Source organism: Microplitis mediator, chromosome 6 (genome assembly GCF_029852145.1).
Source record: "Microplitis mediator isolate UGA2020A chromosome 6, iyMicMedi2.1, whole genome shotgun sequence".
NCBI classification, from domain to species: domain Eukaryota; kingdom Metazoa; phylum Arthropoda; class Insecta; order Hymenoptera; family Braconidae; genus Microplitis; species Microplitis mediator.
Window position 1 is genome coordinate 20196459 of NC_079974.1, and position 24142 is coordinate 20220600.

The 24142-nt window shown below is 29.4% G+C and overlaps 4 protein-coding genes across 5 annotated transcripts; all 4 read left to right on the forward strand.

Annotated features, from left to right (window-relative positions):
* Positions 1-866: 866 nt before the first annotated feature.
* Positions 867-2838, forward strand: LOC130669786 (uncharacterized). Its single transcript, XM_057472853.1, has 2 exons — positions 867-1811; positions 2498-2838. Exons 1-2 carry the CDS (start codon positions 1380-1382, stop codon positions 2621-2623), a joined length of 558 nt encoding a protein of 185 aa, XP_057328836.1. The 5' UTR covers positions 867-1379; the 3' UTR covers positions 2624-2838.
* Positions 2839-2943: 105 nt separating this feature from the next.
* On the forward strand, positions 2944-11641 carry LOC130669785 (heparin cofactor 2-like). The gene is made up of 15 exons (XM_057472852.1): positions 2944-3108; positions 3461-3639; positions 3913-4095; positions 4887-5100; positions 5180-5397; positions 5465-5650; positions 6677-6824; positions 6891-7091; positions 7900-7961; positions 9213-9395; positions 9484-9697; positions 9779-9993; positions 10060-10251; positions 10330-10468; positions 11370-11641. The coding sequence occupies exons 1-15, from the start codon at positions 3093-3095 to the stop codon at positions 11495-11497; spliced, it is 2478 nt and encodes an 825-aa protein (XP_057328835.1). The 5' UTR covers positions 2944-3092; the 3' UTR covers positions 11498-11641.
* Positions 11642-12699: 1058 nt separating this feature from the next.
* On the forward strand, positions 12700-18330 carry LOC130669823 (putative glutathione-specific gamma-glutamylcyclotransferase 2). The gene is made up of 4 exons (XM_057472921.1): positions 12700-14047; positions 15049-15084; positions 15160-15422; positions 17890-18330. The coding sequence occupies exons 1-4, from the start codon at positions 13895-13897 to the stop codon at positions 18173-18175; spliced, it is 738 nt and encodes a 245-aa protein (XP_057328904.1). The 5' UTR covers positions 12700-13894; the 3' UTR covers positions 18176-18330.
* Positions 18331-19907: 1577 nt separating this feature from the next.
* Positions 19908-24063, forward strand: LOC130669717 (uncharacterized). Of its 2 annotated transcripts, XM_057472749.1 has the most exons (10): positions 19908-20044; positions 20141-20262; positions 20336-20508; positions 21038-21274; positions 21363-21438; positions 21518-21705; positions 22860-23004; positions 23076-23291; positions 23361-23479; positions 23604-24063. In XM_057472749.1, the coding sequence occupies exons 1-10, from the start codon at positions 19930-19932 to the stop codon at positions 24061-24063; spliced, it is 1851 nt and encodes a 616-aa protein (XP_057328732.1). In that variant the 5' UTR covers positions 19908-19929. The 2 variants fall into 2 exon arrangements, with proteins under 2 accessions (XP_057328732.1, XP_057328731.1); XM_057472748.1 differs by having other exon boundaries at positions 19930-20262.
* Positions 24064-24142: the final 79 nt, after the last annotated feature.

The window sequence follows — 24142 nt, forward strand, 5'->3', positions numbered from 1 at the left end:
AAGTATTTCTTTTTATTTCAGTACCAAGACCGATAGAATAGTAAATTTTTTTTTTTTTCACTCCAGTAGTTTTAATGTATGGAAAATATTTTCTATTGTTCAATAATCTTTGAACCCATCGGCAAATGTAATACGAGTGCCAGCATTAAATTATCCTGGTGAAATTTAAAACTATTTAGTATTCAGTTTAGTTCATGCTACGCTTATTTCTTAAAAAAATGAAAATTCAAAGGTATGTACTTAAGGATATTGGTAAAATATAATAAGTGATTGATGAATAGAAAGGACAAAGGACTTAAGACCCAAAATCTTTGCGAGGGTATAAAAACTTCTGGAAAATCTAAACGTACATGTCAGTGTCCATTCTGCAGTTCTCCAGAGTGCAAGTGATTCTAAGCTGAAAAATTATAAAAATTTTTTTTTATCAACAAATAATTGGTAAATTATGATACTAGACCAATGTGACGCGCAAATAAAATCACTCTAGTTTATATATATGATTATTGCTGTTTCAAAGGGTACGAAAATATTTTTTTATTTGAAATTTTACAATTTTGGTTTATATTTTATATGGCTAAAATAACTCTTTCAAAAAAAGGCTCAAAAAGGGGGAGGGGACAGGGTCCTGTGGGGATCTGAAAGCAAAAAATCAAATTTTTATTATTCTGTAGACTTGCCGCTATTATACTGACCAATAATATGCATATTTTTTATGTAAAAAATTAAATTGCGGGCTTTTGAAAAAAAAAATTTAAATCCCACTTTTTTTAATGACGAAATTGTGTAAAAAAATTAATTATTTATTAAAAATTTAATGTTTTTTTGATTACTGTAATAGAGACAAGTCTACAGAATAATAAAAATTCTGAGTTTTTGCTTCCAGATCCCCACAGAAACCTGCCCCCCCCCCTTCCTGCCCTTTTTTTGACAGAGTTAATTTGAGCCGTATAAAATATAAACAAAAAATTGGAAATATAAACTACGGAGTGATCGCATTTTATTTTATTTTCCAAAAAGAATTTACGAAATAGTATATTACACACCCAGGGAAGTAAAGTAAGAAATGTCTCAGATCACATGTAATTGTTGGCCGAGGCGAAGCCGAGGTCAACAAACATGTGATCTGAGGCTTTCTTATTTACTTCCCGAGGAGTGTATACTATTTTTCTCCTCGACGGAGGCGGAAAGCGGCAACTTCGTTTTGCACAGCGGGACGAAAGTTGACGCTTTCCGCCCGGAGGTGAGAAAAATCATTAAAAATAAAAATATCGGCACCCCATTGGTCTAGTACCAAAAAAAAATTAATAATCATCGTCTTTAAATTATTTAAAAATTTTAAACTATCATCAATTTTTTTTTTTTATTTAGAAGCTGTCATTATGTACCAAATAGTGATAATCCTTACAGTGGCAGCGGTAGTTTATGGAGGACCAGTAGAATCTCCGACTCAGCAGCCGCAGACTGCAGATTTATCATCTAAAATTTCAACATTAGCACCAACTTACGAACCCGTGCCATTAAATAATTACTATTATCCCACGTATCCAGAATATAAACCTGAAGTCCAACCAGATAATACGCAATTGATTCCATCTTTACCACCGCGTCAATCGTCTAGCTGGACATCAACTATAGCTACTAGTTTAATACCCATCGGAAGTTTTGCATTGTCCGTTGGAGCACGTGCATTTGGACATGTCTTTCAATTCATTGCACTTCTCTTCGTCGGACTGACTCTCGTTACATCTCTCTGTACTTTCACACCCCTCTGCACTCTCACATTCTCAGGATTAAATCTTAATAAAAGAGAGGTAAGTACAGAGTATGTTTTTTTATCTTCAGAAAATTAAAAAAAATTATTAAATCTAATTTATTTATTTGTCTATAAGGTAAGAGACCCAGTACCCGATCACTCATGTATTTTACTAAATTTTACTAAATATAGATATACAAATACATGGAGGATCCAGGTACTAGTTCCCTGATCGGGTACTAGGTCTTTTACTTTACACTAAAAAATTTTCCGAAGTAAAAGCGAATTAAATCCAGAGTGAATGCAGCCCTGATTCAGAAATCTAATTTGGAATGATTCAAACACGATCCGAAACAATTCAAAGTTGGCAAAATTGATTATATATAGATATACACTTTAGCATGGATTGAATCATTCCAAATTAGATTTCTGAATCAGGGAGAGCAGATGGCTGTTTATTTATTTAATCCCCAGAATGAAATTTACTCCATAGGGGAGTTTATTTTAAAATTAAAACTCCGAATTGGAGTGAATGCGGGTTGAAATAAAATCCAGCAGCTCCAAAATCACTCCACTGAAAAGACAAACTCCGTATTTACTCTTCTTGCGGAGTGATTTTTTAAAAAACTCCGAAACCCCGAGTATCGGAGTGACTCCAGATTTAAATAAAATCCGTAATTACATGGAATTCACTCCTGATTTTTTTCTATGCAATAAAAATAAATGATTAAAAAAATTTTTCAGGTAAAACAACAAGTATCTGAATTAGCCAGAGCATTTATGACGCCAGATAATCTTGATGCAGCGACAATATTCGTACATCGCGCTATTCAAAAATATTATCAACTCCAAAACGTCGGAGCCAAGTAACTCAATAAATGTCAAGTTTATTCAAGTGAAATATTTAAGTAATAATTATATTCAAATAAGGAAATAAAAGATGTTTTTAAGCTTATGATGATTAAATAAAGTAGAAAAAAAAATATACATATATATAGATAATGAAAAATATTAGAAATTTATTCGTTGATTATTCTTATCATAATTATTAATATATATGTATACATAAATATCAAATTTGTAACATCTTTCTTGGGTTTTCCCGACTCCCTTCTTCTCGTCATTCTTCTCCTACTCTCTTCTAGTCCATCGAAAGCGCGACCAACGACCGCAGGCCGGTTTTTATATTTTATTACAATTCCAACTGTAGACTCGCGAGACATCAGGACACGATTCTACTGCGTGAGTTTAATTACTCGCGATTCTTCAGCGATTTTTAAAAAAATAAATAACGTGACCGCATAATTTTAAACTGATATCTGAACTCGCTCCAGCTAAAATGAAGATACCACTCGGTAACTTGTTATTTATTAATTTTTAGTAATTAGTATTTTGTCAATTAAGTGTCTAGACAATTTTTTTTAAACTTAATCTTTATTATTATTATTATTTTTTTTTTTTTTTTAACTTTCAAAACAATTAACATTTCAAAAAAAATAATTTAAAAACTTTATTAAAATATAAATTTATTAATTTATTTTTAAAAAGTTATCCTTGAAGTTTTATTGACTCAAGGTCAAGGCCAAATTATTTAATATTAAAATGTCTATTATTAAAATAAATTGTAAACACGATTTCTAATATCATTTAATGTTTACTTTTTATTACCAATAAAAAATAAATTTATTTAACTTTGAATTTTTACAGTTTCCTTTATAATTTTAACAATCGTCTGGATAAATATTCTCGACGTCTATGGAGTGATGTTACCAAAGTTTAAAAGATCATCTTTTAAATTAGCAAGACAATATATATCTGATAATGATGATATTTTTATACCGTATCAAGGAGAACGTTCTAATGTTTTTGACTGGAATTTATATAAAGTAAAATCCTCAATGATCCTGAAGTTAACAGACAATTAAAAATTTTCGGATTTTATTTTGAACAATTAAATTTAAAGAAAAAAATAAACTGAAAAATGCACATGTAGAAAATTTAAAAAACTATAAGTACAATTTTTTTTCAAATATCGTCTTTGAAAAAATCAAAAAATTATTAGACGCCGGCTAACTTCAGTATCATAAATAATTATTTATTTATTAAGATTTAAATCAATTAATTTATTTACTTATTTAATTACGTTTTTTTTTAACCAGTTAATTGCCAATAAATATCAAGGAAACATTTTAATTTCGCCGGTGTCCTTGAAATTAGCACTGGTTTTATTGTACGAAGGCTCGCAGGATCAGACGGCATATGAATTAGCCGGAGCGTTACAACTTCCAGCCGGACAATGGGCTACCAGAGACAAATTTTCGCTGATCGTACGATCTCTTCAGGTAACTCCTTGTTTAATAATTCAAATTTTTAGTAGATTTCATAGAAATCTATCTACTGCAATTGTCCTCAAAGAATTTCACCGTAGTCTATCGTAATTCGTCGAGTTTTTTTCGGAAACAGGTTCAAAATTTTCATTTATAAAATACTCCTGTGAAAATTAGAGCTCTTAATATTAACAGGAGGATCTTTTTACTTTTCCGACGAAACTATCCGACTTATGACAAAATCTCATAGGATCTTTTTTGTAGATAATTTTATTTCTCAGAAATTATCTTTCATAAAGTTTTTCAAAATTCCGCATTGTTTTCTAGTTATTTTCATTTTAATCTCAAGCTCTTAAAAAAAGTGTTCTGATTTATTTTTTTGAACCTGTTTCCGAGACGCGTCTTGTTGCGACGATAGTGACTACAATTACAAATAAATCTTAATAAAACTTGGCATACTTATTTTATTAACAAATATCTGGTTACTTTATTAACAAATATCAAGTTTAAAGATGAGCAAAATCGGTCAATAGTTCAAATTTACAAATTAAAATTCACGTGATTAATTTCTGTGTTACGGTCAAAATTTCATAACTATCTTACAGTTTTCAAACTTAAAAGTTATGAAATATGTCTCAAAAAAATTGATTTTTAATTAAATTTTATCTTAAATCAAAATAAATAAATAATTAGAAATCTACGGCCATTTTTAAATTTAAAAATTACGACATATTTTATTAATTATATTTTTTAACGCGCAAGTGTTTTCTGTCTCTCTCTTAATTCAGATTTAATAATTTTTTCAGCCGGTTTCTGATGAATATACTCTGAATCTTGGCACCAGAATTTATATAAACAATAGTTTGTCTATAAAACAAAGCTATGCTGCTATTGTTAAAACATTCTATAGCACTGACATTATCTCCAGTAATTTTACGGATGCGCGGTCAACTGCAAATAATGTTAACAATTGGGTAAAAAATTTCACAAACGGAAACATTGAAGAAATGATTGATGACGGTACATTCAAACAGTTTTATTTCAGATAAATAATTACAAATAAAAATTTAATTATTTTACTATTATTTTTTTTTTTTAGAAAATACAATAAAAGACTCAATGATGTTGGTGATGAATGTCCTTTACTTCAAAGGTATTTGGGCTGGAAATAAATTCACTTCAAACAGAACGGAGTTCGATAAATTTTACCAATCATCTAATAAAAATATTGACATAAATTATATGACATCTATTGGTCATTATTATTACGTCGAATCCTCAGAACTTGACGCTAAAATTATACGGTTGCCTTATATGGTAAATTAAAATTTTTATCTCTGTCTGCTATCATTATTTTTATTTTATTTTATTATTCTATTTTCAGGGACGTAAATTTTCAATGTACATAATATTGCCAAGAACCGTAGATGGACTAGATACGCTAATTAAAAATATAAATCCGTTTATTTTAACAAGACATGTATCATTGTTGCAAAAACTACCTGTTCAAGTGAAAATACCGATGTTTAAATTTGATTTTACGAGTCACCTTGAGCCAATACTCCGTGATGTAATTTCATTTTTTTAAATTTATTCATTATTTTGTTTTTATTTGGGGTAGAAGTAGCATTTTTGGCCGCTGCTACATTTTTGGACATTAATACTTTATTTTAATTTATGAAAAAGTGGAAAACAAAATTTCCGTTAAGGGGAAATGTCACCGGACCTCTTTCTCACTCAGACAAATAAACGGGATCTTTTTTGCACTCGTAGAATAAATGAGAATTTTTCTCAAAGACAAATTAGAGAGAAAATTTTTGAAAATACGAAATCTTTAGCCCTCTGTTAAAGTTTTAAAAAATGCTAAAGACTCTCTATTATAAATTTCCAGTATTTGTCCGTGAATTAAATTGAATTGAAAATAGGTTGACGTTACTCCTTGATAGTGCAGTAAAAATACCCTTGTATACATTTCAAAAATTGATTATCCTTTGCGTCTTTTACAAATTATTTTATTAAAATCTTCCAAGTGTCCAAAACTGGCCAAAAAAAGTACCTCTACCCTTTTTAATTAATTAATATTTTATTTGGTTGCGTAACAACATATCCGCGGAAATAATATCCGATGAATAAAATATCTACGGACAGAATATCCTGAAAATGAACATACCAAAGATATGAATTCCGCAGATCAAAATTTTTATAGTTAAAATAACAGTAGAAGAAAGTTATTAAAATCATATTTTATAAACATTTATCATTTAATTCATTAAATACTTCATGCGAATATACATATGATTGATTCATACGTAAAGGAGGTGTGAAACATAGCGCTCTTTTTTCACGAATTTTGTGTGTTTGCAATTACAAAAATATACCCACACATAAAATGGTGTGAAAGATACCGCCCTTTTTTCACAAATTTTTTGTGTGTGCAATAAAATATCTACGGACAGAATACCATCAATTGAATTTTTTTACGGATATTTTGTCTACAGATTTTTTGCCCGCGTATATTTTGTCAATGGATATTTTTTTGCGGATATTTTGTCCACGGATATAAGCATGTCACCTTATATTTATTTAAATAATTTAGTTGGGGATACGAGATATTTTTGAAAACACAGCGACGTTAACAGGCATCATAAAAACAAAACGCGGTTATAATTTAGTTGTATCAGATATTATTCAAAAAGCAGGAATTGAAGTTAATGAAAATGGAACTTCTGCTTATGTCGCAACAGGTAAATTTTATTAACAACTAATTCATCTATTAAATACTTATATATATTTTTTATTAACGAGTTTAGAAGTAAATATTGGGAACAAAGTAGCAGAGCAAACTTTTCATGCCAATCATCCCTTTATTTTCTACATCGAGGATGAAACAACCGGAACAATTCTCTACATGGGCAGAGTAATTAATCCTCTAGAGGGTAGTGGTGGTATAGAGATACCTGGAAGTCTTCCTCAACATTTCAATGACGATCGCATTCAACAACTTTCTCTAGGTATTCAATTTTTAAACCAAAGACTAAACGATGTGATATCAGTATAGATAATTAATAGAAAATTAGACCGAAAATTATTTCAAGGACACAAGGACGTAATGTAGTTAATTTTGAATTAATAATAGGAAACAGTATGATCGGGTAATTAATTAGTTAGCTTGTTCATTGTATTTTAACAATGACTATCTCTATTTATTCAGCTGAATCCATGCATGTTGACATACTGATTTGTTTTTTAAACTACATGACGTATAGCCACTGTGGGAATTCCGTGGGTTTCTTTTTTTGGTGAAATACTTTAAATAAAAAATGTCTAGTCATTCACTAATTTTTATTATTATTTTTCACAAATACGGAATTTATAATTTTATTATTATATTTGTATAGATTTTTTTTTTCATTCATAAATTATTACATCATACCGTCAATAGAATGGTATTGAAAAAAAAAGTACAATACTTTTTATTTATGTTTCATGATAAGAGAAGGGGAAATCCTGAAACACCAATAGTCCAAACTATCAGAATTAAATATTTGCATAAATCAATTTAGTTCCAACAGTCTAGAGAGTTAGGATCTAAAATTAAAATTGTTTTTTTAAAAATAAATTGTTAATTATCAAATAATGTGGCAATTTATAATTATCGGGCTAATAATTGATTATGTAATTGACGGTAATGCAAAATAATTTAGTCAATTAAATTAATTTTATCGATTTATTGAGTGAGAAAATTACTGAGAATTTTTTTTCCTTAGCTACATAGTTTGTAATTATTGTTTAGAAAAATAAATTTTATTTTATTTTTAGTTCCATCAGTGGCTGGATATAATGCAGATCGAAACAATTACTTTAGCATTGAATTATTACAGGTATAATTTTATATTTATTTACTTATAAAAAATTTTTATTATTAGTAGATTTCATAGAAATCAATTGCAATCTATTGCATTTGTCCTCATGGTGAAATTTTCAATGAATTTCGCCATAGTCTATCGTAATTCGAGTAGGTTCCAAAAATACCATTGGTTCAAAAGTTTATATTTATCTATATATGTATATATAGACAAATATATATATGTAAGATAACGTGCCTTGTTGCCACGATATCACCTACAATTCTAAACAGATCTTAATTAATTAGTTTCAAATGGCGGCGATTTTAAATTTTCAAATTTTTGAAAAACGCTACTTTTGCCGCTTTTTTCTTAAATAACTTTTTAACGGAAACGTGTAGCCTTATTGCATAAAAAAAGGTGTCATAGCTGATAAAATAACGTATACTTTCCTTATTCCATTTTTTATTTTACGATAATTTTTCGAATTTTAATAAAGGTTCAAAGTTACATGATTGATTTTTGTGTTATGGTAAAAACATAATCATTAAATCTTTTAAACTTTTTTACGGATGATTATGAAACTTTATATACTTATTCTTCACGATCCTGAAGTTAGCAGACAATTAAAAATTTTTGGATTTTTTTTTGAACAATTAAATCTGAAAAAAAAAAACTAAAAATATGCACATGTAGAAAATTTAAAAGACTACGAGTGCAATTTTTGTAAATATTTTTTTTTTCATAATTTATCGTTTTTCAAAAAATTCAAAAATAATTAGACGTCGGCTAATTTCAGTATCATTATTCTTCAGATAATTATCTTGATCAAATTCAAAAATTTAAAATATCGGTCGAGTATTTAGGAAAAGTATATATAAATTTAAATTTTCAAATTATTTTATTTTTGGCGCTTTCTGATCTCGAAATTCATTGAAATGTCAAAAAAATTTAATTTTCAATTCAATTTTATTTTGACACTTAAAAATAAAGGAATAATGAGAAATTTACTTCCATTGCGAATAACGAATGGCTTTTTTATTAGTATCATGAAGTTAGCAGACGTTTAATAATTTTTTCATTTTTTAAAAAACGGTAAATTATTAGAAAAAAAATATTTTAAAAAATTACACTTGTAGTTTTTAAAATTTTCTGTATGTGCATATTTTTAGTTTTTTTTTTTTTGTAATTGAGTTGTCGAAAAAAAAATCTCAAAATTATTACACGTTTGCTAACTTCAGTATCATTTTTTATTTTATTTTATTGTTATTTTGTGTTTATGTACAGGGAGTTAACGAACAGACGACCGGAAATGTGGTAATTTCACCGCTGAGTGTTAAATCAGCTCTGACAATTTTATCCGAGGGAGCAGGAGGCGATACTCGTAATGAACTTTTAACAAGCTTGCGACTTCCGTCTGACGTATCGCAAATTCGAACTCTTTCTCAACAAACATTGCAATCTTTGTTGGTAAACAAATGTTATAAACAGACTTCCTTAATTATTAATCCGTCAAAACATTTAAATTAAATTACATAAATATTTATTTTCCATTAAGTCAACCAGCGCTGGAACAGAAATAGATTTAGCGAATCGTCTATGGCTTGGAAAAGGAATTCAACTACCTGATGATTTTAATAACATATTAAAAACAAATTACGGAGGTGACACAAGCAACGTTGTCTTCAGTAATACAGAGTCAACTGTATTAACTATCAACGATTGGGTTCGTCAATATACTCGCGGTCATATTCAGTCTATTGTTGAATCAAGTAATGAATTACATTTACCTTAAGCCTGCAGAAGAACTTAAAATTATAAATTTACTGATTATTTATTTTTAATTCAAATAGGCGCGCTTAGTCCAGAGACTAAATTATTACTGACGTCAGCGCTTTATTTCAAAGGAAACTGGAGAAAGGCATTTGATAAAAATTTAACGCGTAATCGATGCTTCAATATTCCAAATCAAGCTTGTCATTCAGTACCGATGATGGAAAGTGTTTCTCAATATTTTTATGCCTCTATTCCGGATCTTAAAGCTGAAGTTGTCGAAATTCCTTATGATGTAAGTTCTTATAAAAAGTATAAGGTATTGCATTAATTAATAATTGGTAATTATTTTTTTAAACAGGATGACAAAATATCAATGTTAGTTTTCTTACCAATAAATGAAGGCCTGCAAGATTTATCGGTTCTGTCAAGAGATTTATCTTACACGCCAATTTCTACGATACTAAATAGTCTTCGTGATACTGAATTAATACTTTTGATGCCTCGATTTAGCGTTGAAACTAAAATAGATCTACGACCGACTCTTGAAACGGTAAATTTAGTTTCATAAAATTTAAAAAGTATCAATAGTTTATAAATAGTAAGTGTCATATATTTAAAATTATTACAGCTGGGAATAAGAAATTTGTTTACTTATAACGCAAACCTCACAAAATTTTCATTGGAAGACAGCGTTAAAGTTGATAACGTTCTCCATAATGCTAAAATAGAAGTTAATGAGGATGGTACCGTTGCAGCTGCAGTAACAGGTGATTATTCTTATATATAAAAATTCTTTAACAAACGCTTTATTTGCACGACTTTGTGTCTTTTGCTCTATACTTTAATTACATTTTATTTTTACTGCACACTTTTCTCTCCTTCTTTTTTCACTTTCCGCATCTTATCCTTCTTTTCGTACGTCATTTTGGTTGCCCATTTGCCCCAAGTTGTTTTACCCTGAGTCTCTCAAAGTCTTTTTAATTTTTTTGAAGACCGTACACACTTCTGTCTTTATCTCTCCTTTGGTTCTCTCACTATTCCTCTGCCTCTTCTGTCTTAGCCCGCAAATCCACAAACACCCCCCAAATAAAAGTCATCACCCCAGAGATTGATGAGAAAAAAAAATAAAGATGCCCCCAAAAACAGATTTCATAAACATAAAAATTGTAAAAAACTTTCAAACAAAACTTGTACAGAAAAAAAAATCACCTCCACTTGCAAAAAGTCTCCTGTATTTATTCCAGTCTTTACGTATTCCCGTTATTTTTTTCTATCTTTTTTGCTACTTCTTTACATCTCAGGTCCACCAGCATCTCCTTTTTTTTTCCACAGACCCCGCATGTCCCACTGGTGGATCCTTGTCCGCTCTGTCTATATTTCCGCATCTTATCCTGGCCCACATTTTTTTATCTCCTCCCTTTACCTACAATAGATTCTCGTCCTATTCTAGTTTTATTTTTTTGTACAACTTCCAAGGTGAGTAATAATTTAAGTCAAGTTTGTTTTCTGTGCACTTGCACTTGACTTAATTTATTGTTTGTAAATATTCAACAAGTGTTTGAATTTAAACTTGTAGATACAAGCTGGAGATTAGTATTCAAACTTTTTAAAATTATAAATAAGAAAATAACAATTGAAGATTATTGAAAAATGAATTTTTTTTTACAGGACTGTCGGTAGTTCCATTGATGGGGTCATCTATAGAAGCATTTAGAGTAAATCGTCCTTTCTTATTCATGTTGATTGATCGGCAAACCAGCTGTATAATCTTCAGCGGTCGCGTGATTCGGCCATGATAACATTCTATTTATATTAATATATCATTAAGCCTCCAATCAGTAACATATCTATCATGACGTATAAATAATTAATTTAAAAATTATAAATCTTAATGTTAGTTTGTATAAATAAAGTTAATTTACTATTTTTTAAATCATCAAGTATTGATTTAAATTTCTCTACTTAGCATTTAGTAAACAAAAACATATTTATTTAATACATCATAAATTTTTACTTTAAATCAGGAGTTATCAGAGTGAATTTTTTTAGGTCAATGATATTAAATTTTTGTTTGTAAAAATTTTATTTAGACCAAAAATTAACATGATACTGAAGTCAGCCGACGTCTAATAATTTTTGGAATTGATTCAAAATTATGAATTATAAAAAAATATATTTTATAAAATTGCACTTGTAGTTTTTTAAATTTTCTACATGTGCAAATTAAAAAATTTTTTTTTTTGTAATTGATCGGGAAAAAAAAAATCAGAAAATTTTTTATTGTCTGCTCACTTCAGGATCATCAATTAATACTTAAATTTTTATGATACTAAAGTTAGTCGTCTAATAATTTTTGGATTTTTTTCAAACCGATAGATTATAAAAAAAAAAATATTTTTAAAAAATTGCGCGTATAATTTTTTTTAAATTTTCTACATGTGCATATTTTTTTTGATAATTAATTTGTTGAAAAACAATCAAAAAATTATAAATTGTCTGCAAACTTAAAAATCGATAATTTCCTACATATTATTTAAACAAAAAAAAAAATATTTTTAAAAAATTGCGCGTATAATTTTTAAAATTTCTACATGTGCATATTTTTTTTTTGATAATTAATTTGTTGAAAAAAAAATCCAAAAATTATAAATTTTCTGCAAACTTAAAAATCGAAAATTTTCTACGTATCATTTAAACAAAAAAATATTTTTTACAATAAAATATAATTTTATCGTTAGTAAAATCGATGTATGCTCAGATGCACGTAGATGGTGACCAGAATACGTCAATTTCACGCGGGTATTTCATCATCCAATTCGTCTTCCCCTCTCTCTATTCGTATATATATATATATATACCGCAGTTTTCCATCTTCGTCTTTCTCATTATTCTCTTTCCCATTCTCTTCGTTCTGCGTCAACTCCATCAACCCACGATACACATTTTTACTTTACTGTCAGAACAGACGTCTGTTAACTTGCTCGCAAAGTGACTCCATTCTGTAATTTAAAAAATTTATTTAAACCAAATATTCAAATTTAAATCTCCAATTTCTTATTATCAATTATCGCCACCATTTATTAATATCCAACACTATTTTTTAAAAAATAGTTCTAAAAATCTATAAATTTTTATATTCAATCAATAATTTTATTAATATTTAAAAATGTGTTCATGTATTGCCATAATGTGTTCAAACGGCTGTCACTGTGGTGGTAACTGTTAAAAAAATAGTGCAATTATCAAAGTAATTAATAAAAAAAAAAACTTTAAGTGACTTATAAACTTTATAAAAAAACAATAGGAATGATAATCAAAAGAAAATTTAAAAATACCAATAAATTTAAAAACTATAGTATGGGAATTAAAAGAGAAATTAACAAGAATTTAATAAAAAAACAGAGTATACATTTTCACATGGCTAAAAAGAGAATAATGACCTCGAAAGACAATGAAAAAACAAAGTTACATTTAAACTTTATTTTAAATATTTAAAAAAGTATCATATTTTAAAATAATTATTATTATTATTTAAATAATTTATAATGTTAATATTATGATAAATTGTATTGGATTAAAATGATAGATTATTGATACATAAAATGAGTATCACACGTGTCTAGAGACAAGAGGAAATAAGTGGGAGAAGAAAATAACAGGAGAATAGTTATACTTATAATATGTATAATAAATATAAGAACAAGTATAGTAGAGCAAAGTAGTAGCTCTTTGGATTCAACGTGTTCTATCTGCAGGAAAAAAATATAATAAAAGATACCGAGGACTGAGAACAGGGGAAGCTTTTAAAGCTCATCAGCAGTCATCAGTCATCATTACTCCGTTAACTCTGTTGAGTATCAGCCTCTTGATAAATATCACACTCGATATAAATATTAATTTGAATGGATATCAGTATTATTAAATTGGCGGGAAAAATATTTATTTAAATAAATTATTTATTTTGTTTTTTAAAAATTTTTATTTCCACTATGGATTGATTTCTTGATGAATTTAAATTTAAATTTAAATACAAAAGACCGCGAGAATTTGAAACAAAGAGAAACAATAGGATCATTTGTTTAGTCATATTATTTATATTTATTTAATTACACACAGTACTGTGTGTAATTGGATTTGAAGTTTTACTTTATTACTGGTACTCATTGTAAGAAGAAAATAAAAAGAAAGTAGAGATGGCGGATATAAATGGACTATGGATCTTCGGATATGGATCACTTTGTTGGAACCCAGGTTTTGAATTTAACAGAAGTATTACTGGTTGTATAAAAGGATTTGAACGCAAATTTTGGCAAGGCAATGCTACACATCGCGGTACCAAGGAAAAGGTATTTTTTTATTTCAAATAAAATCATGATACTGAAGTTAGCAGACGTCTAACGATTTTTGGATTTTTTTTTAGACAATAAACCATAAAAAAAAAATATTTGAAAAAATTGAACCTGTAGTTTTCAAAATTTTCTACATGTGCATATTTTTATTTTATTTTTTTTTGCAATTGATTTGTTGAGAAACAAAAATTCAAAAATTTTTAAATGTCTGCTAACTTCAGGATCATATAAAATCTTAATGATCCTGAAGCTAGCAGACAATTAAAAATTTTAGATTTTTTTTTTTTCAGCAAATCAGTTGCAAAAAAAAAAAAAAGCAAAATATGTGCACGTAGAAAATTTAAAAAACTACGGGTGCAAATTTTTCAAATATTTTTTTTTTATAATTTATTGCTTAAAAAAAAGTCAAAAAATTATTAGACGGCTAACTTCAGTATCATAAATCTTATCGATTTTATTCGATATCATTTTGATAATACGATTAGAATTTACGTACGAAATTCGTTGGTGTAAACTTGAGTTATTTTTGATATCTTTTGTTCGCGGATTTTAGTATAAAGATATTTTAATCTATTAATATTTTTGATAGCAGTCGGGTTAAAAAATTGTGAAAAATATAAATGGAGCCAAAAAATATTCAAATGCTCGACTATTTTTTAATACACAAGTACTTGCATACATTAGAAGTTTATAAATAAATTTAAATGACACGTGTAATAATATATATATATATAACTACTTAAAAATTATTCATCGCAATTACTGGTATATATATAATTATTTATTGCTTATTTATTTTTGTTAACGCTCCTTAATATATATTTATAATTTAGATAAAAAAAAATATTTGAATATTTTTTTTTAACGTAAAAGTTATTGAAATAAAATATAAGACAGTAATTGATACGACGATCTGTAATTTCACAAGACAGTTACAGTTTGATGAACAAAGTCTTAGTTTTAACTAAAAAAAAATATATATTTTTATTTTGTTGCAGCCGGGTCGAGTTGTCACACTCGTTGAAAACAAACAGGTAAAATTAAATTAAATGTCTTTTTTTAATAAATTTATCTTTGATTTATTTATTCATTCATTTATTTATTTACAGGAAATAACATACGGAAGAGCATTTGAAGTAAAAGGCGATGCAGCACTGCCGTATCTTAATAACCGGGAATGTAAATTAGGCGGTTACTTGACAACAATAACAACATTTTATTCACGTGATAAAAAATTAAGTTTTCCTGTTGTTATTTATATTGCTACTAATGACAACGAGCACTGGCTTGGTGACGCACCTTTAAAAGACATCGCAGAACAAATATTTAATTCCAAAGGTCCTAGTGGCCATAATGTTGAATATCTTCTCAGGTAATTTAAAATAAATTCATAATGATCATTATCTTTATGATAGAATTAGTTATTGACTTTAGTATCATTAAAAAAGTCTTGATATTACGCGTGCCAAATGCCAAAAGGGCGTATTTTATTTCATTTTTATTTAACAAGGCCCAACAGCAAATGCCAATGATAGGGCCATAAGTTGTACAAAGATTTAGAATACAAAAAAAAAAATATAAAATATAGTATCTATGATGTACTTAAACTAAGTTGCCTCAGAGGCGTTAAATATAATACGTGCTATAATATTTGCAGTTATTGGAGAGCTCGTACATAGAAAATCAATTGATTCCGCAGCATGTCTATTAATGTTATTACAAATAGTTAATAGTCTATATAGTGGAGAGGATTGCGCAAAGTTTGATCTAGGAAAAGACGGATAAAAAACATTTTTAGATCTATTACTCTGTGACGGCACTAACATAGAAATCTGCGCTAGGATATCAGGGCAATAGGTGCTCCCTTTGATAATACCGGCAATTAATACAGCACCCGCACATATTCTCCTATCCTCCAGAGTCAATAGATTTGTCTCTTTGCAGAGTTCAGAGTAATTAGAATTTTTATCAGGATATGTGCCTGTATTCATCCATACAAAAAACCTTGCGAATCTTCTTTGAATCCTTTCAATTCTATTTATATATTTACAATCTGGGAGACCAAATCACAGCTGCATATTCAAGTTTAGGTCTGACCAGTGATACATATAATTTTTTTTTGGTGCCAATTGTTTTGTAAACATTTTCTAAGCCTAAAAATGATGTACCTGAAGATCAGAACGTTTTTCGCGCAACGAAAAAAAAAATTGGACAGTAAAACATTTACTGGATGACTTGATTTCCGAAATGTTTGGCATATAGATACTGGTATGTCAGCCGAAAATCTTAAGCCACCCAACTTTGGGATCTATCCCTTAAGCAGTTGAATTACATAAATTTTTTTAATTTTCGTTGCGCGAAAAACGTTCGGATCTTCAAATACATTAAAAATGAAAAAAAAATTTCCAAAGCCAAAAGAGCGTATGCCTCAAATACTAGCTCTCCACTATACGCTCCACGTGGCGTTGAATATAGGAACAAATATTAAACTTCATTATCTCTAGCTTATAATTATTAATTATTATTAATTATAATTATTAATTATTTATCGATATTTCATTTGAAGTACATTTAAACTACGCAGAAAAAAAATACCGTGTTTATCTTCTTTAAATAAATTAAAATTTTAATTATTCTGTCACTGGGTGTGACTGAATATATGCAAATTTTATATAAGTGTGTAATTGAGAGAGAATAAGAAAAATTTAGCCTATGCCATGTCTTGTATAATAATAAAAATTAAAGAAATTTAATTTAGTATCGGTAAAAAATTATATTAGACGACTAATAAAAAAATATTTGACCGTATAGATTTTTTTTGAGAATTTGATGATTAAGCAATCATCGAAATCAATAAGTTAGTTTAGAGTATAGATTTGAATAAACAATTAAATTCAAATCATACTTAATAAATTTCAGTCACGTAGAAACTGCAGGTGGCTTGTTATTATTGAATAATTATATAATTAATTGTGCGTCACTTAATCAAATCTCGCGGGTTTAAATAAATTAAATTTTCATCATGATAATTAATTGTGTATTTGTTTTGTTATTATCTAATATTTTTATCAGCAAATGGCATTCTCAGACAGTTTCCCCATTTTTTTAAATTTTTAATTACTTCAACTGTCATGACTGTAGTAATCTTTAATTAATTAATTAATAAACAGACTTAAAGCATTAATTAAAAAAAAAACAACGTAATTAGGATTTTGCCACGTGTAGATTTGAAAAAAAAATTACTCACAATTGTTATCAATTAGGAGTTAATCGAAATTTGGTAAATAAATTTAAGCCTACAAAATTTGACATGACTGAAATTTATTCAAAAAATTTTGTTTAACTCCTAATAGATAACAGTTGCAAGTAATTTTTTAAAATCTATATCCAGACAATTGTATATATAATTACGTTGTCTTTTTTTCAATTAACCCTTTTTAAATTAATTAATAAAATGTAAACGCGGCTATGGCAGTTCAAGATCATTGAATATTTTTAAAAAGTGGGGGTATTGTTTGAGAATGATCTTAATTATAATTTTAAAAAAAAGTGAGACTAATTATTAAACATAAAAATTAATTGAAAATCAGATTATAAATTATTTCATAACATCTTTAACGAATCAATCACATAATTTATATTTTTTCTTGAGATAATTGTCCTGCTTTTAACTTTTTTGCTGTTAAATTATCATTAATACTCAATTAAATATCAGGAAAATCCAAGTACATAATTATTTTTAATTAAAAAAATTCATTTATTCGTTATAATAATAATAATAATGCATTCAAATAGATATAAATTTATTTTTTACTAATGAAAATATTTTTAATTTACAGATTAGCCAATTTCATGCATCGCTGTATACCCGAAGCATATGACGATCATTTATTTACACTAGAAACGTTGGTACGATCTAAAATAAAGAGTAATAACTTGTGCTTACATACTTTAATGGGCCACCGTGAATTCTCCATTGAATTAGAATCATCCGACTTGGAAATAGGAGAGAGTAATGATGATGATGACGATAATAATTTTAATGGAAATAATGAAGCTCCGGTTAATTCTTTTCAATATACATCACGTATTCCTGTCAAGACGCTGCGTTGTCTGAAACCATAATGAATTTTTATATTAATCAGCTTTTTATTCAAAATATTTTTTATAATCAATAATCAATAATCGATAATGTATTAATAAGAAAATCAAATCTAATATGCTTGACAAGGTTCCATACTCAACCACAATTTAATAGCTTTATTTTTTTTATAATTAATTTATAACAATGATAATTATTCTTAATAAAAGGATTTTTTAAAAATAATTATTATTTATTTATTTAACGATTTCCACAATTTACAAAATTTTTTAATATTCATTCGCGTTATCACAGTGCGAATAAAAAAATACTGAAAGCATTCAAGTTGGAATGACTGCTTTATGACGTCTTTTTGAAGGCGTCCTCAAGAAGTCTTATAATGACTATTAAAGCTGTCATTTTTAAAAACTCATAATTAAGAGTTCTTGAAGACTCCATAAATAAGACGTCAGTTTTGTGAGGTCTATATGTATTATTTTTTTTAACTTCTTTATGAAGTCAAAATTAGGAACTCCTTAAGACGTCATGGTAAATTCATACTGAAGTCTTATTTGCAAAGTCAGAAAAAATAACTCTTGAAGAACTCTTTTTAAAGACATGTCTTACTGAGTTCGCTAGATGGCTCATTCGACATCTTGAGCCCTTCTTAAAGATTTCTTTAAGACGTTGATGAGACGTCCAAATCATAAACAGGAACTCATTCAGAACTTATCAAGACGTCATTTTGCTATCTGGATTGGTGTTAAAATTTTCAACACTGTCGGTGTGAAAGTTACATGACGCACGGTGTTAAATTTTTGACCGTGTGAATTAGAAAGTTCACACCACCGATGGTGTAAATGTATAAGTTTTTTATTTGAACCTCTCAATTACTTTGACACTGAGTATTCAATTTTTATTTCAAAATAATCTACAGTGATAACAATAATGATATACTAGGGTTGCAATCTGTATATTATTTTATAATTTTTCACTACTGATTATATTATTGGACAATATTTGAAGTAATAACACCGAACGGTGTGAAAGAAAAACTCACACCGTGTTAAAAGTACACCGCTTGATATTTCACACCGTCGACTAATACTGAGCAGTGCCCCTGTTTAGAAAATCTCATAGAATCCCATAGAGATTTTATAAGAATGAATGAGTTCTATGAGAAGTACTGTAGTTAAGTACAGGTCTTATACACGTGTAAAGTCTTCGGGGACCATTTTCTCACCAAAAATTTTTTACAGTAAAAAAAAGGAACAACAAATGATCCAAAAAATAAATAAACAAACAGTTATACAGTTTAATTATTAGACTAAATTTTCACTCTATTTTCCATTTCACTTGAATTGACTCCTGAATACCCTCAGAGACCCACCAAAAAAATTTACCGATTTTCAGTAGTCGTTAATTAATTTAAAAATTATATTTCTGTGACCGTTTTGTATAAAAGACTGATTGGAGTATAGAATTCCTAAAAGTCTATTTTCCCTAAAATTCTTATTGAATATTCGGAATATTAAACTTGATCTGACAAAATTAATTACCTCGATTATATTTTTATTTTACATTAAGTTCAGATGACTGAGAGCTCCGAGCAGAATTGAATGGACTCGGATTGAAGTCGTTCTGTAAATACAATTAGCATTAATATTTAATTTAGTTATAAGTGTTTAGTATTAATTAGAGTTGGACGTAAATAAATTAAAATTTATGATTTAGAGCACAGAGAACTCAGTTTTGAAATATTATTCACAGTAGACAGTTGGTAAGAAAATAAATAAAGATGCCCGGAGGAGTTGTCTTTCTCGTGTGCATCCCCACGTTGTCTTACGAGCATGAATTGGTCTTCGGTATACCCGTGAAGCTGACGAAAAAAAATGAAAAAGTTATCAAAAAAGGTACTAAAGTAGATTTACGTTTAAAAGAAATGAGAAATAAAAATCAACTTATTACAATTGGCGACGATGATGACGACGATGATGCCGGACATCAAGATCTTGGTGAAATTGATGAGGACGAGGCTTGCAATGCTATCAAAAGACCACGTCCAAGAGGGTTACAGTCTCCTGCTACGAGTCGTTCTAATAAAAATCCTGTTTTTGTTCCAATGGAAACGGTATTATAATTATTTTTTATGTAAAATTGTTATTTTTACTAATTATTGATAATTTTAATGATTAATTGCATAGGTATTAGATGAGTTATTGAAGAAATTGAAAGTTGAACACGTAGTTTGGTGTAAAGATAAAGGTAACTTGTATTACGAAGTTATTTTTCCAGTTCCAGCAGGTGATCCATGCGAAAATTGTCTTCATTGTTTAACTGAGATGGGTATTGGTACTAGAATGAATTCCATTGTAAGGTATAATTTTTTTCCTTTGCCAATCCCCATACGAAAAAAATATATATCCGGGCCAATCTGCATATAAACGACATATATAAAAATGTATCTCTCATATATGCAGATTGGCCCGGATATATCCGGATATATATTTTTTTCGTATGGGTCGTTTTGTAAATTTATTTTATAGCTAAAAATTGAAAGAAAAAAAAAATTTGAAAGCCAAAAGGGCATTCATACAGAAGCATATTTCGTAAATTCCCTGATTGTCTCTCCCTTCAGTCTATCCATTTGTTTATATTCAAAGTCCGTCTCTACCAGACCACCCCACACTTCAATGACTTTTTCACCTCTCTCCTTATTTTGCCCAAAAATTTTATTTTCTGCATTTAAAAACATGCTCAAGGTTCTTATCGTTCCCGCGCACCCTACACAACCAATATTTGAATCCTTTTTTCCCGCTCTTTCTGTATTACACCGTAATCTGCACCACGTCTCTTTGATCCAGGACGGTGTTATGATATAAAATAATAAATCAAATTTTTTTCAGTGTAATACCAACGCAATGTACGTACAGCGCATTGCGAGTTCCTGGAGCATCTGCACTACCAAGCAGCAGCATAACTGGTCCAGTATCAAGAAGAAAAGACATTGAAGATCGCAGAAATGCTTGGGAAGGTTTCGTTGATTCTATCAGATCTAAATTGACAGTTAAACAAGTCGTTGATGGAGTCAGAAGTGGTGGCGATCTGACATTTGATTACATCCTTTTAGTCGTGACAGCAGAGTAAGATTGAGATATTTATTATTAAATTTAAAACTATTGACTATTGGCGCGATAACTGTTTAAATAAAAATTCAAAATATTATTAAAGTTGTTTGGCAGCTCTTGGTCTTGTAGAAAATAGCGCAACAAATGTCGTTGCTGCTATGCTCGTGTCGCCTCTTATGGTAACTTTTATTCTATTCATTTTATTTTTATTTTTATTTGTATTTTATTTAAATTGTAGGTTTTATTTTCCTTATCTAGGGACCAGTTATGTCATTGACATTTGGAACAATAATTGCTGACAAAGATCTAATATGCGTTGGTCTTAAGAGTTTACTTCTTGGAATATTTATTTCAATATTATTCGGTTTTATATTCGGATTAATTCTCGGTACTACGGAAATGCCCTGGGGATATAATGATTGGCCGACTGATGAAATGAAAGGAAGGTATTAAATAGTATATTGTATGACAAGGGATGAAACAAAACGATTTTAAACCAGGGTGAAGTTGGCTGACATCACCCGCAGGTGGAAATCGTCTTTCATCCCGAGTTACACAGAATATTTTTCATGATTACCTGCATTGAAATTAAAGTTTCAGTCAGCAGCCAGTCAGAAACAAGTTAATTTAAGACCAATGGTGTGATCATCTATTAAATTGTCATTTGGAATTTATAATTAAGCAGAAACTATAAATACTGTTTATTATTCACACTAATTTTTATGAAACTTAATCACAGTCAGAACTGTCATTTACATAAATAAAATTAATGGTCTGAAATTACTAGCAAACAAATGACAAGTATCAGAGTTTAAATTGCAAAAGCCTTCAGTTAGCGGGCAGAAATATTATTTGTTTCTTCCCAAGGGTCAAAACAAGTTTGTTTCTGCCCGCTGACTGAAGGCATTCGCAATTTACGCGTTTGCTGATATTCATTCGCGGCATTGGACTGAAATTAACTTATTTCGACTGGCTGTAGAGACACTGAAACTTCAAGTTTCGATGCTGGTATCATGAAAAATAGTTTATTGTATACCAAGGGTGAAAAGTAGGACATTCCAACCCATGTGTGTAATTTCCACCCGAGCCGCAGACGATTTTTCAGCAGATCTGCACCTGAAAGTTTAAATTTTCGCCTCTGTTTGTTGGAAGAATGGCGCATCTGCTAATTTTCATCATTTATTTTCTCCAAAGGAAGAGAACGACTTTTTTCCTTATAACCAGGGCAGGATTTTAAACTTTCAGGTTCAGATCTGGTGAAAAATCTTATACACACCACAGAGGAAGGTAAGACGTTCCAATCCACGTGTTTGTCATCCTCGCCTTCAGCTCGAGTACGCAATTGTACACGTGGGTTGTAGTGTCCTACTTTCCTCCCTTGGTCCAAGGGTCAAAACAAGTTTGTTTCTGCCCGCTGACTGAAGGCATTCGCAATTTACGCGTTTGCTGATATTCATTCGCGGCATTGGACTGAAATTAACTTATTTTGACTGGCTGTAGAGACACTGAAACTTCAAGTTTCGATGCTGGTATCATGAAAAATCAATTAAAATGTGTTAATTAATAATTATTATACACTAATAAATACTGTTTGTATCAGAGGTAACTATAGATCTTTATGGATGGGGGTATTATGGGCTTTGCCGTCCGGAACAGGAGTCGCGGTGGCTCTTCTTCAAGGAAGTAATGGTCCATTAATAGGAGTTGCTATTTCAGCGTCTTTATTACCCCCAGTTGTCAACTGCGTATGCAAATTTAAACTTACATTAATAATAATTAAAATTTTAAACTATTATTGTTATTAATTAATATCTAGGGATTGTTTTGGGCACTTGGATGTATCTGGTTAATTTACCGCCCTATCAAAATGCCACACATGAAAGGCGAATCTTACACAGACTTAAACAGTTCATATAAGTACGTTTATACAGATTATTTACCTGTTGAATTTTTTTGCAACGGTATCATCAGCGCATGTCTTACTTTTGTCAACGTCATATGTATTTTCATCACCGCGATAATTGTCCTGAAGGTAAATAATCTCAAGTACTACAAAATTCGCGACTAAGGGACAGATCTTTGCATCTTTTTTTGCTTGCAGATAAAAGAAGTTGCTGCGCCTTATACATCAACACCCGAGTTGCGAAGATTCTGGCAGCATGACATCCGACTGGTACGCGATAAAAATACATCGAGAGGAACCAGCTCAATGGATTCAAGGTTTTCGCTTTATAAATATTCACTTACGCAATTAAAAAGACTCTACTTAATTAAATATATAATATAATATTATATTTAACGCCAAGTTTCTTAATAAAATATTATTTATCTTTTCTATATTAAGTTACTACGAAGGATTGAGTAAATCCAAGCAGAAAGTACTTGAACGGACACTAAATGAAGCAGTCAGAGAAGCAATGAATGACGAGACCTTCCGTAAAATCAAGAGGCTCAGCTACGGTCAACATGGACCCAATGACATAACACCCCGGCTAGGTCTTGCTGGTAACATCGGATCAGTTGAACGAGCTGTTGATGACATAGGAAAAACCACGGATGTGCTGGGTGCTGTCGGCGGGTCTCGTCCATCAGACGGTCTGCCGTTGCCTGAAAGTACAAACGAGGATTTAGCAGCACTCGATCGACTGGTCACTTATCTTCTTGGTCAGCCAAACGGCAACATGGACAATTGGCGAAGGTCACGACGAGCAAGTGCTCGAGGTTATCGTCAACTTCGATCGAACGTAATGGATAACTCTGGTGCACATAATAATACACCTGGTACTAACACGACTCCTCTGTAATAATAATTATTATCGTAATTACATACTATTTATTTAAAATTTAAATTAAGTAATTAATAGTGCATGAGAAATTTATTAT